The following is a 15701-nucleotide window of genomic DNA, read 5'->3' on the forward strand; positions in this document are numbered from 1 at the left end:
CTACACCTGGACAAGTCTTCCCTTCAGATCAGTGGTACAACTTGACTATTGCAGACCACTCACATTACTCTGTTCCCTTCCTGCGCCTAGACAAGTCTTTCCTACACATCAGTGGTACAACTTGCCTATTGCAGACCACTCACGTTACTCCGTTCCACGCCTACACATGGACACGTCTTCCCTTCACATCATTGGTACAACTTGCCAATTGCAAACCACTCACGCTATTCTGTTACCATACCTGCACTGAACAAGTCTTCTCTACATATCCGTGGTGAAACTTACCAGCTGTAGACCATTCATGTTTCCTTGTGCTATAGCTACTACTCTGTATGGTACCTATTGGCTGGACTAAAATCTACAAGTGCCTCTGTATTGTAGCTGCAAGTCGCTGACTTTTCTACTATATTGTTGATTGGTCGTTGCCTAACGTTACCCAGTTATCAAGTACTGGCCTGATATATGCTACCTGCGTGCTAAGCACTTGGACTCTTTTCTCATTTGATCCTGTTTACTAAACTGCTGAACCATCATAGTTCCATGGTGCCAAGACTCAGCATTTATACTATTGACATTCCTTTCCTCTATTCTACTGTATGGTTCCACTGATTCACCACACTACCCAGAGGTCCGCACTTCTGGTAAGTGTAGTTACACCTGGTGAATTCTGGGTAAAACTCCTAGTGCCCGTGACACTTGCTGTGTTTTCATAATTGGTTGCCAAGTTGTCAGGAAGGATGACCACCTAATTATCACCCCTGGTTCCATCATCTAAAATGTAGCAGAGAGTATAATACTCATTACTACTGAAAAAGATATTAATTCCCCAATCAAAAACAGAATCTCCACATTTATCAATATCACATTTTACTAAACATCAAGTGTGATAGAAACAGCTGCCAGTAACATAAATGGTAATTACAGATATTGTGTGAACATGGTCCTTCAGTCTATATACAGGTCAGTGCTGTCTGATGACGATCACTATAGAGAATAAAAGAAATACTTTTGAAGGACATTTACAGGTACCCTGGGAAACAATGTGTCCTCCTTGGGACTTAATTAATAACATGGTGTGAAGAACAAGAATGTGCTGTAACCCATAGCAACTAGATATCAGCTATTAGCAGCCTGCTATCATCAAACCAGCAAATGTGATGATCTGGTTGTTATAGGCTACAGTAACAGTATTTTACATTCAACATTTACTAAATAACCCTTTCTGTATATATAGTTAACAGAGGGAGATAAGACAATAATAGAAAAGTATGAGGTAAAGAACACGGAGGCTATAATATAGACCAATAGGAGCACATGTAATGTGAAACAGGGCAGTGTGCAGTGTTACTGTAGAAATATTCAGTGCTGATAGCTCTGTCTGTCATAGAAGTAATCACAGTACTGAGAAGAGCTGCTGGAAATCTCTACTAGATAGAACGTTATTTTATATACTAGTCCCAGCACCTGCATGAGCAGAACAGCAGTATATTACATAGCTCAGCAAGGGCTGCCACATCGTCATTGTCTACCACTAGTAGTATAGAGCTCTAGCTCATATTAGGAAATCCATGCCAGGTGAAAAGATGTCCCCAAGTCCAATAACCAGACTGCTCTAGTCTTTTATGGTTTATATCCTGTGTGAATCTTCTGATGTCTAACAAGATTTGATTTTTGGGTGAAACATTTGCTACATTCAGAGCATTTAAATGCTTTCTCTCCTGCGTGAATCATGTGATGTACAATAAGCTTTGATTTCAAGGTAAAACATTTGCTACAAGCAGAGCATTTAAATGGTTTCTCTCCTGTGTGAGTCCTCTGATGTACGATAAGCTTTGATTTCTGGGTAAAACATTTGCTACACTCAGAGCAATTAAATGGTTTCTCTCCTGTGTGAATCATCTGATGTCTTACAAGAGTTGACTTCCGGGTAAAACCTTCGCTACATTCAGAACACTTAAATTGTTTCTCTCCTGTGTGAATCATCTGATGTTGTACAAGATTTGCCCTGTGGTTAAAACACTTGCTACATTCAGAGCATTTAAATGGCTTCTCTTCTGTGTGAGTCCTCTGATGTACAACAAGAGTTGACAGGTGGGTAAAACATTTGCTACATTCAGAGCATTTAAATGGTTTCTCTCCTGTGTGAATCCTGTGGTGGCGAATAAGCTTTGATTTACATGAAAATGTTTTGTCACATTCAGAGCACAGATAGGGCTTCTCTCCTATTAGATCCATCATGTGTTTTACAACAAATTAATTGTAGATAGTTTCTCCTTTTCAAATTTGAAGTTAGCTACTGTAAGAATTGATCACTGTAGTATAAATGACTTGTAGGTGAGTTTTTGGAACACTGAGATGCTCAGAGAACAAAGACCTTTCCAAGATGTCTTCTGTTATTAATGGGAATCCTGCTCATTAATTCACCTGTAAGCAAAAAGAGTGTTAAGATTTAGCAGCCTAATCATTACATTAATGAAACTACTGGAATAATAGTAATGTTATATTGGATACAGAATACAAAAATGTTTTATACACTAACAACTATGACTCAGACATTGATCATTGTTTTTATTTTTGTGCACAGTGATACAGAAACATACATACTTAAATTAAATCTGTGAAGGTCTATCTGTACTAAATAGACTCCCCACAGACTCACTATTATTTAACAGTTTACATCTTTAGATGTAGGTGTTTCACAACAAGTACACTAAAGAAGTAATAAAGTATTAAAAATTAAAATTAGACACTTTTCAGTAATGTAAATATATAATCAGTAATTCATGTGGCAGCAACCTAAAGGGGGGTAGTACGCAGTACTAGAAATATGTATTTAATAAAGTGACCAGTGAGTACATATCTATATAGCTTCACAAGAATAAACTTTGTGGCGCTAACTGATTACAAAATAATAGTAATAAACAAATAAAAATCAAATAAATTAACACCATACAGGAGGCTGCTCTTTCCTTAGACAACTGCTCCAGGTATATCTACAAAGTATCACACAAGAAAAAGCACCAAACAATGAATTATTATCAAACAATTTTAAATAAACAGTGATGTGTTCTAATCAATATCTGTTGTCTTCTTCAAACAATTGGCTGAAAGTTCTCTTCAAAAAAGTTTTACTCATACAAAAGAGGTTTTTCTATATCTAGCTACACCAGAACCATAGGAGAAAGCAGATACATATAATGTACAATGTATCATCAGGATATATAAAGTTCAACACATGTTTTCCCAGCTTTGTCTTGCAATAACACTTTTACTAATGGATAATACAAAGTACAGAATATACAATGCACAGTAGTGAATGCTAATAATTGTAATTCTGTAAATATCAGTATATTCTTATGTATAATATAATTACCTTACTCTGAAGATTTCTCCTTCTATCTCTTTCCCTCCTGATCATTCTTACTGTTCCCTCCTTCCAGCTCTCCAGCCACCAACTCACTAACACTGGGCTGATACTGCCTATTTATAGTCATTCCTCCCCATCTCTCTTCAATAGTTCCCGGGATGACCAGAAGGTTCTCAGACTGTTTGTCTCCAGGTCTCTCATGTAAATCTCACTGATATGTAAATGAGATATAAACATTCCTACTTACTACAAAGGAAAATTCTAATTAGACCTTGGCAGGTGGTAAAATCTCACATTTTAATTAGATCAGCACAGTCTCTGACATCCTGTTATGTCAACAAATGGACCTATTGTTTAGGATTAATCTATTATCTAGACAGAGAGTGTGAGCAGAAAGGTATGTTCTGAATATCAATAGTAACACTAACATCAATATTATTCATTGTTAAAAATAAACCATAACAAAATATATAAGTAAATTAATTTGTAAAGGCAGATTATTAATGATATTCATCTAGATTAAACTAGAATTATATTTATCAAAGAACCCACTTTAAAACAATCAAATTATTTTTACTGAATAGAAAACTTTTTTTCAATTCTTAAAAAGCAGCTGATAGCACCCTCAGGAACATGATTCAAAGATTTATGCATACAGTGATTAGAAATAGCCGTTAGGATACTATATCAGATAAGTTAATGTCAGCAGAGTTCATAGAACAGAGTTGAATAGCTCACTTAGCAATGCATGAATATTTATAAACATTACCATACATTTGCAATATATGTATAAATATGGACTTTTCTAGGTTTTCACTTAAATTCTAATAAAAACACTGAAAAGATAAGTTATTATTATTAAAATACAGCAAATATATCAGCTATGTCTTTTTTTATCTATACTGAAATTTGAACACACGGGGCTAGATTTACTAACAGGCGTGATGCATGGCGGCTTGAAGCTTGAAGCCGCCATGCATTGCGGCGGTTTTCCAGCGGGTTTGCATTGCAAACAGCCGGATTTACTAATGGGCGCATTTCAGCTTCAATTTGAAGCCGCCAGCGATGTAACGGTGGGATGTAATGCTCAAAGCCGCCGGTGGCTTTGAATAGAACATGGCGCTTTTGCTTGAAATGACGGCGCTTTTGTGTAAAGGCGTTTTTTTTAAAAAATTACACCTGTCTCCTGGCCTGTTACTATTGGCTATTTTCAAAGTCAGGAGATTTGACATCACAAGCCCTATATAAACCACTGGCCTGACACTTTTTTCTCTGATAGGGTTTAGAGGAGTTTTGTGAGAGGAGTTTGGAGGATAGTGGTTTGCTGAGAGTTGGTGAGAGTTGGAGTTTGGTGGATTGGTGGAGCGATATCTGATTGAAGTGTGAGTAGTCCTGTGCTATTTTTCTGTTTTGTACATTTATTTTCTCTTTTATTTTCTGTCTTGTATTTTTTGTATTTGACTTGTCCTTTGTCTGTGTTACTTGTGCGTGCCTGTGTGGAGAGTGTCTGTAGTTAGTGTAGTTTGTCCTTTGTGCTTGTCAGTCCTTCTGTGTTTTGTGTTTTTGTGTCTGTGTAAAAATGTCCAGAGATAGGAGGGGAGAAGAGGCTGAGGAGAGGGAGATGGAGGTTGAGGGGGCAGAGGAGGGAGAGGGAGAGGTTGAGGAGTCAGGAGAGGGCAGGAAGATGAAGACAGGGAGAAATGTCCGATTCTCCCACGACGAAAATTGTGTTCTGGTGCACCACATAGTTCCCTGCTATGAGGTCATCCTAGGGAACCTGGCAGCCTGGACTACTCTAAGGCGGCGTCACCAACTGTGGGGGAGAGTGTGCAATGCTGTGAACGCGGTGGGCCCACTAAAGAGGACAGTGGCGCACTGCCGCAAGCGCTTCTCAGACATCAAGAGGAGGCTTAAAGAGAAGATGGCCCAGGAAAGGAGGTCCACAAGACGCACGGGTGGTGGCCCCCCTCTTCGCATTGAATACACCAGTTATGAGGAGGAGCTGCGGCAGATAATGCCCCGTGAAATTGTGGAGGGAATTAATGTGCAAGACACAGATTCACCCTCGTTTGGCCAAGGAGTTGGTGAGTTATTTGTCGTTTTTACGATAACAATATTAAAAGTGTTTTTTTTTCTTAAAAGTGCCTTTTTTAGACAATCAGTATGTAAAGGGAAAAAAATTGTTTTTGAACTGTTTTTAAATTTGCAAACACATTTTTTCCAAAAAATTTTTATTTGTAAATTGCTTTTTGCTGCAAATACATTGTATGCTTTGTCTAATACATCCAGATTCGCCAGGACGCCAGTTTACTCCCAGTCAAAGGTCTACACCTCCACCTTCAGCAAGAGATTCTGGTTCTGAAGAGCAAGCAGGTGCGTGTTCTCTGTTTGGGGGAGAAATAATGGACTTGGATGTTTTTGTGTACAAATGTTGGAGTCCATGTTATATTTAGTGATTTTTATATGGTTTGCAATGAGAACATAGGGCTAGATTTACTAAACTGAGGGTTTGGAAACCTAGAGATGTTGCCTATAGCAACCTATCAGATTTTAAAAATAATTTATTTATTGCGTTCTTCAAAATGTCTGCTAAAATCTGATTGTTATATGATATGATTGCTATAGGCAACATCGCCACATTTTCAAACTCGCAGTTTAGTCTATATCCCCCATCATGTACTACACAGAGGGAGACCTAAAATAGTATTCGCTTACCCCAAAGCACGGTCTTGTAGCATTTTGATACAAACACCCTCAATGTTAGCATTAAAAATTATTGACATTTTGATCCCATCACTGTAACGCATAGGCAAAATGAGATTTTACTCCTAAAACATATGAGTAGCATCCTTCATCAGGTCGCAGAGGACAACTAATCTTGAAGGTAGACATTGGTAACCATTCTTTAGTTGTTAAATGGGTTTTTTTTTGGGTACATTGACCAGAATGCAATTTACAAACATGTTATTTCCTATATACTTACCTTGGTTATTTCACCACAGGAACCTCAGCATCTCTGCAAGGCCAGCGCCAGTCTGCGCAGATGTCACCTACTGATGACCCACAAGGAGACACAGTCATCACTTTAGAGATGGTAGATGTCCCCGTGTCTACGCGCCAGGAACAAGCCCTCCGGAACAGTCATCCGAGCAACAAGCTGCAGCTCCTCAGATGGATACAGGGCGAGAAATGGCCCAATCCGTAGCTAATTTTCAGGTACAGCAGTGTCAGTTTATGGACAGCCAAACTCGGCACATGTCCCAAATTGCGGGCCAGTTGAGGCGGATACACCGCTCCAATAGCCAAATCCCTGCTGGAATAAACCGTCTGGCAAACGCTTTGGAGCAAACCAATGTGCAGCTGGCCCAAATGACTGGGGCTGTGGACGCCTTGCATTTCTCCATTCGCGAGGGGAATGCAAATGTTATCCGGCTGGCAGGGCAACTACAGCAGGAACTCATTGCCCGCTTGCCGGCTTCTTTTTCATCGGCCTCCACCAGTACTGCTAGTACGCCAAGCAGATCGGCACATAGCACTCCTCCAAGGAGAGGTGCTCGCACCAGGGGTGGGCGAGGGAGAGTAGAGAGTGGGGCAATACATAGTGATATGCCAGCGAAAAGGCGGCGCTAGGGCAAAAATTGTATTATTGGGTAATGTTTTGTTATGTATGTGTAAGCGTTATACTTTTTCTTTTATTGTGTTGTAATGCAATAAATGCAGTTATATTTCATTGGTATCAGTCTTTCTTTTCTGCACATTAAACAAGAGTATACTGTTTGCATTAAAATGATGCACTAATGTCACGTACACATTGACCTCTGACTGTCACTTTCCAGGGATTTTCACAACTACAACATCGGGAGTACACACTATCCTCTGTTTAAAGGGTCCAATTTTATTAAAAAATTCCATAAAAAAACCATTGCACTGACATAAAAAAAAAAACCAATATATTTTTTTTTACAGTATGCACTTACATTTAAAGTATTTTGTAATAAGACGGTCTCAAATCTGCCTCCCCCTCTGTGCTCTGCACATCACCAAATGGGACACGGGCCCCTACTTGTTCACTGTCTACTGCAATAATCGGTGGGGTAAGTTGATGTAAAGCTAGATTATGTATCAGACAGCAAGCCAGGATAATATCAGACACCTTAACAGGTGCATACATAAGCACCCCACCAAATATATCTAGGAACCTGGTTTACATGAGTACAAACATTGCTACTACGTCCACATCAGCCAAAGATTCCAGATTCAAACGCACTTTAAATGCACGTGGAGTGGCCGGTCTGCGCAGGGTCCGCGGAACAGATGACAACTGTTGTACATCCTCCTCCAAACGCCTTTCTGCCTCCATCAGGTAAAAAGCTGCAAACATACACTGTCCAGAATGCACCACATTCCCCGCAAAAGCCATTCTCCAAAAAACCCACCCCTGATTAACTGCTGCCCGCTGGACTGTCACTGACTGTGATTTATTCAGGCAGAAACACCTTTTTGATCTTGTAACTTTTGGATTGCATTACCATTAAAGTAAGGGTTAACTATGTAATGACATATTGTGCATCCTGATTTTGAAAAAACAACAGTATTTTTGAGGATTTGTTACAACTGGAAAACCAAAAAAAAAACCTTTACATCAGTAAATAGGATGCAATAATACTGGGTGGAAAAAAAGAAAAAAAAACCTACCCTCAAATTACATGACAGTTTGCCCATTTCCCATATACAATCCTAAAGGAGGAAACTTTGCACAAAATGGCTCTTTCTCTTATGTTAAAAATGGCTAAATAGTTCAAACAGCACACTGAGCAATCTCGCTGCTCACAAGCAGCGCTTTCATTTTGATCTATTGAATGGCGGTTTTCCGGCGGCTTTATAGACCCCCTAATAGTAAATCCGGCTGTTTGTATGTTGAACATTGTTGAAACCGTCATGGCGCTTTATACAGAGGCGGGTTTGGAAACATAATTTCTGGCCGTTTGGACGGCGGGTTTAGCCTTAGTAAATCCGGTGATGGCTAAACCGCCGCCACATCCGCCGAAAGTCGGCGGGTTTACAAACACGCCTGATAGTAAATCTAGCCCAGGGTCTTACTGCCAATAATTATTAGCTCAGTATAAGAAAATATACATCAAATTATTATTTATTTTTTAGGTGCGATAAAAGGTCTGCTGCACCGTACTTGACATATACAGTCAGCATTGATCTTTAGCCCATTACATAATACATATTAAATGAAAAAAATATAAAGACCTGACATATTGAATAAACAAACACAAACAGATAACAGGGTAATGTAGATAAAATTATTTACAAGACAGGAAGTGAGAGTTATTGTAATGTCCAATGTGCAGTAAGCCTGAACTCAAGAGAACAGGGCTAAGGAAGCATGCCAAGAGGTAGCGAGACTGATGGAATAGTAGAAAGAGTACACGAGGAAAGAAATCCCTCCACATGAGAAATTACGTCCTAAAGGAAGAAGGAAGAAATAAATAGGGTGGTTCCGAGTGGGGGAATGGAGATGGTAGACAATAAATGGGAGTTAGAAGGAGGGCTGATAGGCTTCAATGAACAAATTAGTCTTAAGGGCATGTTTAAAGCTTTGGAGAGTAGAGATTAATCTAATAGGACATGGGAGATCATTTCACAACTGGGGAGCAGCCCAGGTGAAGTCCTGGAGGCAGCAGTAGGAAGAGGTATTCAGTGAAGTAGTGAGGTGGCAGTCACTGGCAGAGCAGCCACAAGTATTGGATGAGAGATTTGTATTTTAGGAGTTTAAAATTTAATTCTGTAGGCTTCAAGGAATCAATGTAGGGACTGGCGGAGAGGGCATCAGAGATAGTGCAGAGGGAGAGAGAAATAAGTTGTGAAGCAGCATTGAGGGTAAATTTAAGAGGGGGAAGGTTGGAGTTGGATAGGCCAGAGTGAAAAAGGCTATAGTAATCAAGGCAAGAGATTACAAGGAAGCGAATACGAGTTTTGATGGCTCCCATGTGAGAAAGACCTGGATCTTGGATATATTCCAGAGGTGGAAGTAGCAGGATTTTGAGAGTGAAAGTATGTGAGGTTTGAAGTAAAGAGAAGAGTTGAGGATGACCCCTAGGCAGCAGATTTCAGGGACAGAAAGGAGGGTAGTGTTATTAACAGAAAGAGAGAGGGGGGGCAAGGGTGTCCTGGAGGGGAGGGGATTATTTCGGTCTAGAAATATTAAGTTTAAGAAAGCACTGGGATAGCCAAGATGAGATGACCATGTGACAGCAGGAGACACAACAGATACTCTGAGAAGCAGACAAGTCTACATCTGAGGGTATTTTATTAAGGCAGCACCAAGAAAATAATCAGCCTTGGAAATGTCAAATTTAGAAAAATAAATTGGATCCCTTTTCACCCAATCTTTCCCTTGATCTATTTTTTTTTAAAAAAAGCAACATCCTATTTTTAAAATTCACACAATACAGTAAAAAGTTCCAGTTTTCAGTCAAAGCTAACAGAAGGCACAGGGAAATGTCCGCTAAAATGTCTGTATAACCGCTCTGTATGACTTAGTGGAATGTAGCAGCCAAACAGTCCCTGACAGTGATTTGAGGTAGTGACAAAGTTTATTATTCTGGGTCACAATAGGGAATAGCTCCGTGTCTCACAGTCTGGCATATCGTCTCACATGGCAGGTTAAACCAAATATGGAAAGAACAGACTGACAGAACCAGAATTCCTGCTCAGCCTTCCAATGAAGTAGCACACTCTCAGACAGTATGCACCCTAGCTTTATACCCTGCTGTAGTAATATTCCCTATAGTAAACTCTATGGTGCCAATATATTCTGGGCTGACTTGGGGCTAAACTTTTCTTATCTGTCCCAAGTTAATAGGGCTCAGTGAGAACATAATCAAATTGCCTTCCAACCCACACAATCTGGAAAGCCCATTGATTAAACAATAAGCCCACATTATCTATGGCTCCCAACTGCCTAATTTTCAGAAACTACTAGGTAGACAATATGCAAACATAAACAGTGAATTGCACGGAGTCAACTAGATAACTAACTTTATAACACAATAGCCGTACTATGTTCCTTAAGAACAGAAGCGTACAATCTTGCGAGTGTACGCCATGTTACGTTACTGCACAGTTCATGTATATTTTGCAGTTATATGCAGAAGGAAGGAATTATATTTGATACCAATTGTATTTTGTGGCTCTCCATAGGGGCCACCCTTCTTTGTCCACAGAGAGCAGTCTCATTTTAGAGATCAGTGACACCAAGGAGTGCAGCCAGAACAATTAAGCCCACTGTGTATGTGCAAACAAAAGAAAATATAGTCCAGCGCTCTAAAGAAATTATATGCAGATCACTATGTGTAGGCATGAACATAAATAGAAGAAAAAGAAAAAATAACCCATAGGGCGCTAACGGGATTACTTCCTTAGGGTGCTTCACCAACCGCAGCTACAACAATATGCAGATACTGTTACTGCTAAAAAGGTCAAAACTTAGAATAAAAATAAAAGAAGAGCACTGTTTGAAATAAAAAAAGTAGTATAAAATCCAATCTATTGATTTTATTAATATATAACAATTTTAAATAATATAAAATAGTCATACATATCTAACAACACAATATATAGATCCTAGTGTAGGCAAGTGACATTTTCTAAAGGCAAAATGCAAAATACAGACATCCAAACTCACTAAAGATATTCAATTAGCTCACATTAGATCAGTCTCTTTGGGGGCGGTTTCATCAACCTCTGATGAAACCGCCCGAAAGAGGCGACGAAACGAGTCAGAAATATACTAGTTGGCAAGTGTATTAATTTTTCGAGCTCATCAATCACTAACGCTCACTGTGGTCTTTACATTCAGACCATTTAAATGGTTTCTGTCCTGTGTGAGTCATCTGATGTTTTAGAAGAGTTGACCTCTGAGTAAAACATTTACTACACTCAGAACATTTAAATGGTTTCTCTCCTGTGTGGATCATCTCATGTACAACAAGATTTGACTTGTGGAAAAAACACTGGCAACATTCAGAGCATTTAAATGGTTTCTCTCCTGTGTGAATCATCTGATGTTTTAGAAGAGTTGATCTCTGAGTAAAACATTTACTACACTCAGAACATTTAAATGGTTTCTCTCCTGTGTGAATCCTCTGATGTTCGACCAGCTTTGATTTCACATTAAAGCACTTGCTACACTCAGAACATTTAAATGGTTTCTCTCCTGTGTGAGTCAACTGATGTCTTACAAGAACTGACTTCTGGGTAAAACACTTGCTACACTCAGAACATTTAAATGGTTTCTCTCCTGTGTGAATCCTCTGATGTACAATAAGCTTTGATTTCTGGGTATAACATTTGCTACACTCAGAGCAATTAAATGGTTTGTCCCCTGTGTGAATCCTCTGATGTGTAATCAGTTTTGACTTACATGAAAATGTTTTGTCACATTCAGAGCACAGATAGGGATTCTCTCCTTTTAGATTCATCATGTGTTTGACAACAAATTAGTTGTAGAGAGTTTCTCCCATTCAGAAATGAAGTTAGCTGCTATAAAGAAGAATTGATCACTGTAGTATATATGACTTGTAGGTGAATTTTTTTGGAACACTGAGATGCTCAGAGAACAAGGACCTTCCCAAGATGTATTCTGTTATTAATGGGAATCCTGCTAAATAATTCACCTGTAAGCAAAAAGAATGTTAACATTTAGCAGCCTAATCATTACATTAATGAAACTACTGGAATAATAGTAATGTTATATTGGATACAGAATACAAAAATGTTTTTTACACTAACAACTATGACTCAGACATTGACCATTGTTTTTTTTTGTGTACAGCGATACAGAAACATACATACTTAAATGAAAACTGTGAAGGCCTATCTGTACTAAATACACTCCCCACAGACTCACTATTATTTAACAATTTACATCTTTAGATGTAGGTGTTTTTCCAGTGAATAAAATTCACAACAAGTACACTAAAGAAGAACAAGTGTTAAAAATTAGACACTCTGGAGTAATGTAAAATATAGTCAGTAAATCATGTGGCAGCAACTTAAAAGGGGGACCTACCCAGTACTAGAAAGTCATATCTAATAAAGTGACCACTGAGTGCATATCTATATATATATATATTCACAAGAATAAACTTTGTGGCACTAACTGATTACCCAATATTAAGTGAAAGACAAATACAAATCAAATAATTAACACCATACAGGAGGCTGCTCTTTCCTTAGACAACTGTTCCATTATTAGTTTATATACTATGATTATATGTACACTTTAGTGTTATCTAAGGTTCAGGTTATGGGAAATGTGTCATGTCTGATCTCATACTAATCCCCTATTCATCAGCAGCTGTCCGGTTCCATCGCCGAAGAGATCGCATATTGCATACTCTAGTTATCGATGTTATGTAATAAATAGCTAAATTGATATCAGAATGTGAAATGCTAATTAACTCATTGTAACTGGAGCACATCCCCTGGAGAGATGACCCCCACCTTTGGATTCCTTAGCCTGAACTAGCCTATGACCTGTTTTCCCTGGAACCACCCTTGTCTGGACCTATAGAAGCAAGCTACGTCATCTCTTTTTTTCACTGTGTAACACTGACTGTATATATAATCATAGCTGCACCCCCACCAGCCTCAGTCTTCACTGATCACAGTATTCAAGGGTGAATCACTGTCCACTGGTGCCCATGGTTAACGCAGTGCATCGCAGCGGTATGTACAGAGCCGGATTTAGACCTCATAGGGCCCTAGGCAGGATACTGTTTTTGGGCCCCCTCCCTGAAACAATCCATAGCACTATATTTTTGCAGCCTACCATATACCCCTTTAGTTAAGTAGATATGAAAGCATGTGCCACCTCCAAAGGAGGTGAGGGCGTGGCTTGCATCTTTGGGGGCGTACCTAACATGTGAAAAGAGCAAGGCCAACCTGCTGCAGAAAAAGGCACCCCTAAATAATTACCAAGCAGTCCCGTTTTTTTAAGTAGTAGGGTCAAAACAACTTAATAAATATTGAAGTCAGGGCAGAAATACTTACTTAAGTTGTTTGCAAAAATAATACGCATAAATCCAAGTATGTGCTCTTGTCACTTTTGTCCCTCTATAATCACACTGTGCCCCTTCATTGTCACTTTTGCCCCTTCACAATATCACATGTGCCCTTTCACCATCACCTCTGTGCCCATCACCATCACCACCTCTGTGCCAATCACCATCATCACCTCTGTGCCAATCACCATCACCACCTCTGTGCCCTTCACCACCTCTGTGCTCTTCATCATTACCACTTCTGTGCCCTTCACCATCACCACTTCTGTGCCAATCACCATCACCACCTCTGTGCCTCTTCACCATCACCACCTCTGTGCCCATCACCATCACCAATTCTGTGCCCTTCACCATCACCACTTCTGTGCCTCTTCACCATCACCACCTCTGTGCCCTTCACCATCACCACCTCTGTGCCCTTCACCATCACCACCTCTGTGCCTATCACCACCTCTTCACCATCACCACCTCTGTGCCCATCACCATCACCACTTCTGTGCCCTTCACCATCACCACTTCTGTGCCTCTTCACCATCACCACCTCTGTGCCCTTCACCATCACCACCTCTGTGCCCTTCACCATCACCACCTCTGTGCCTATCACCACCTCTGTGCCCATCACCACCTCTGTGCCAATCACCATCACCAATTCTGTGCCCTTTCACCATCACCACCTCTGTGCCCTTCACCGTCACCACCTCTGTGCCAATCACTATCACCAATTCTGTGCCCCTTCACCATCACCACCTCTGTGCCCCTTCACCATCAGCACTTCTGTGCCAATCACCATCACCACTTCTGTGCCAATCACCACCTCTGTCCCTTCGTTGTATTACTTACCTTTCTATTGCCTTTCTTCTCCGGTGCGCTGCTCCTCCTCGGTCAGTCCAGATTTAAAAAAAAAAAAAAAAGAGTCATGTGATCGCTCGTCGGGTCCCGGCAGCCTCTCCTCCTCTCTCTATCACTGAGACACTGAGAGGAGAAGAGGCTGCCGGTACCCGATTCGCGGCACCCGACCCCACCTCCCCCGATTCGCGGCACCCGACCCCCATTCCCCCGATTCGCGGCACCCGGGGGGGGGGGGGTGCCGCGAGTCGGGGGAGGGGCCGAAATTTATTTATTTTTATTTTTTTTAAAAAATTACTCCTGTCCCCCCCAGCTGTGCCCCCCGAGAGCCGCTAGGCCCTAGGCAGGTGCCTAGGTTGCCTAGCGGTAAATCCGGCCCTGGGTATGTATGTATCTTTTTGGTATTGGCTGTACTGTACTGTTGATTATATTATAATAATGTATTGAACTGTTAACTTTTTACATCTGCTAAAATAAATCACTCCGTGCGTTAGAAACACAATACAATCGCCTATGTAATGCTTATTTGAAAACGAAAGAATTACTTTAATACTATCTTTGCCCCTAAACCATGTCATCTTTTAGGTATTCTGAGCTGTTCTCTGTTAGTGACGTGTGATGGCGGGTTTTTTGAAAAAAGCACCTGTATCATGGCCTTTTACTATTGGCTACTTTCAAAGTCAGGAGATTTGACATTACAAGCCCTATATAAATCACTTGCCTGACACTTTTTCTTCGATAGGGTTTTGAGGAGAAAAGAGATAGGAGCTTGGAGGATTTAGGATTGTGAGAGTTGGTTTTGAGTGGTCTCGTGCTGCGATTTCTGATTGGAGTGTGAGTAGTCCTGTGTTCTTTTACAGTCTTGTGCCTTTATTTTCTGATTTAATTTCTGTCTTGTATTTATTGTATTTGTCTAGTCCTTTGTCTCTGTTACTTGTGTGTGAGTGTGTTGTGAGTGTTTCAGTAGTTAGTCTACTTTGTCCTTAGTGTTTGTCAGTACTCTGTGTTACTTGTTTTTTGTATCTTACTGGACATTATGGCCAGAGATAGGAGGGGGGCAGAGGGAGAGGAGAGGGAGATGGAGCTGGAGGGGACAGAGGAAGGTGAGGAAGGGTTAGAGGAGACAGGACAAAGCAGGAAGACCAAGTCATGAAGGAATGTGAGATTTTCTCATGACTAGAATTGTCTATTAGTGCACAATATTGTTCCCTGCTATGAAATAATTTTAGGGAACCTGGCAGCCCGACTCCGCTCAGGCGGCGTCATCAATTATGGGGTTAAATATGTGAGGCCGTGAACGCGGTGCGGCCATTAAAACGGTCAGTGGCTCACTGCCGCAAAAGATTTTCATATATAAAGAGGAGACTTAAGGAAAAAATGGCTAAGGAAAGGAAGGCAGCAAAAGGAGCATG

The 15701-nt window shown here is 40.3% G+C and overlaps 1 protein-coding gene across 1 annotated transcript; it reads right to left on the minus strand.

The window, feature by feature from the left end:
• Positions 1-1620: 1620 nt before the first annotated feature.
• Positions 1621-15324, minus strand: LOC142150356 (uncharacterized). Its single transcript, XM_075205553.1, has 3 exons — positions 15318-15324; positions 11440-11594; positions 1621-2151 (listed from the first exon to the last, which is right to left on the minus strand). The coding sequence occupies exons 1-3, from the start codon at positions 15322-15324 to the stop codon at positions 1621-1623; spliced, it is 693 nt and encodes a 230-aa protein (XP_075061654.1).
• Positions 15325-15701: the final 377 nt, after the last annotated feature.

This window comes from Mixophyes fleayi, chromosome 4 (genome assembly GCF_038048845.1).
Source record: "Mixophyes fleayi isolate aMixFle1 chromosome 4, aMixFle1.hap1, whole genome shotgun sequence".
In the NCBI taxonomy this organism is placed as follows: Eukaryota; Metazoa; Chordata; class Amphibia; order Anura; family Limnodynastidae; genus Mixophyes; species Mixophyes fleayi.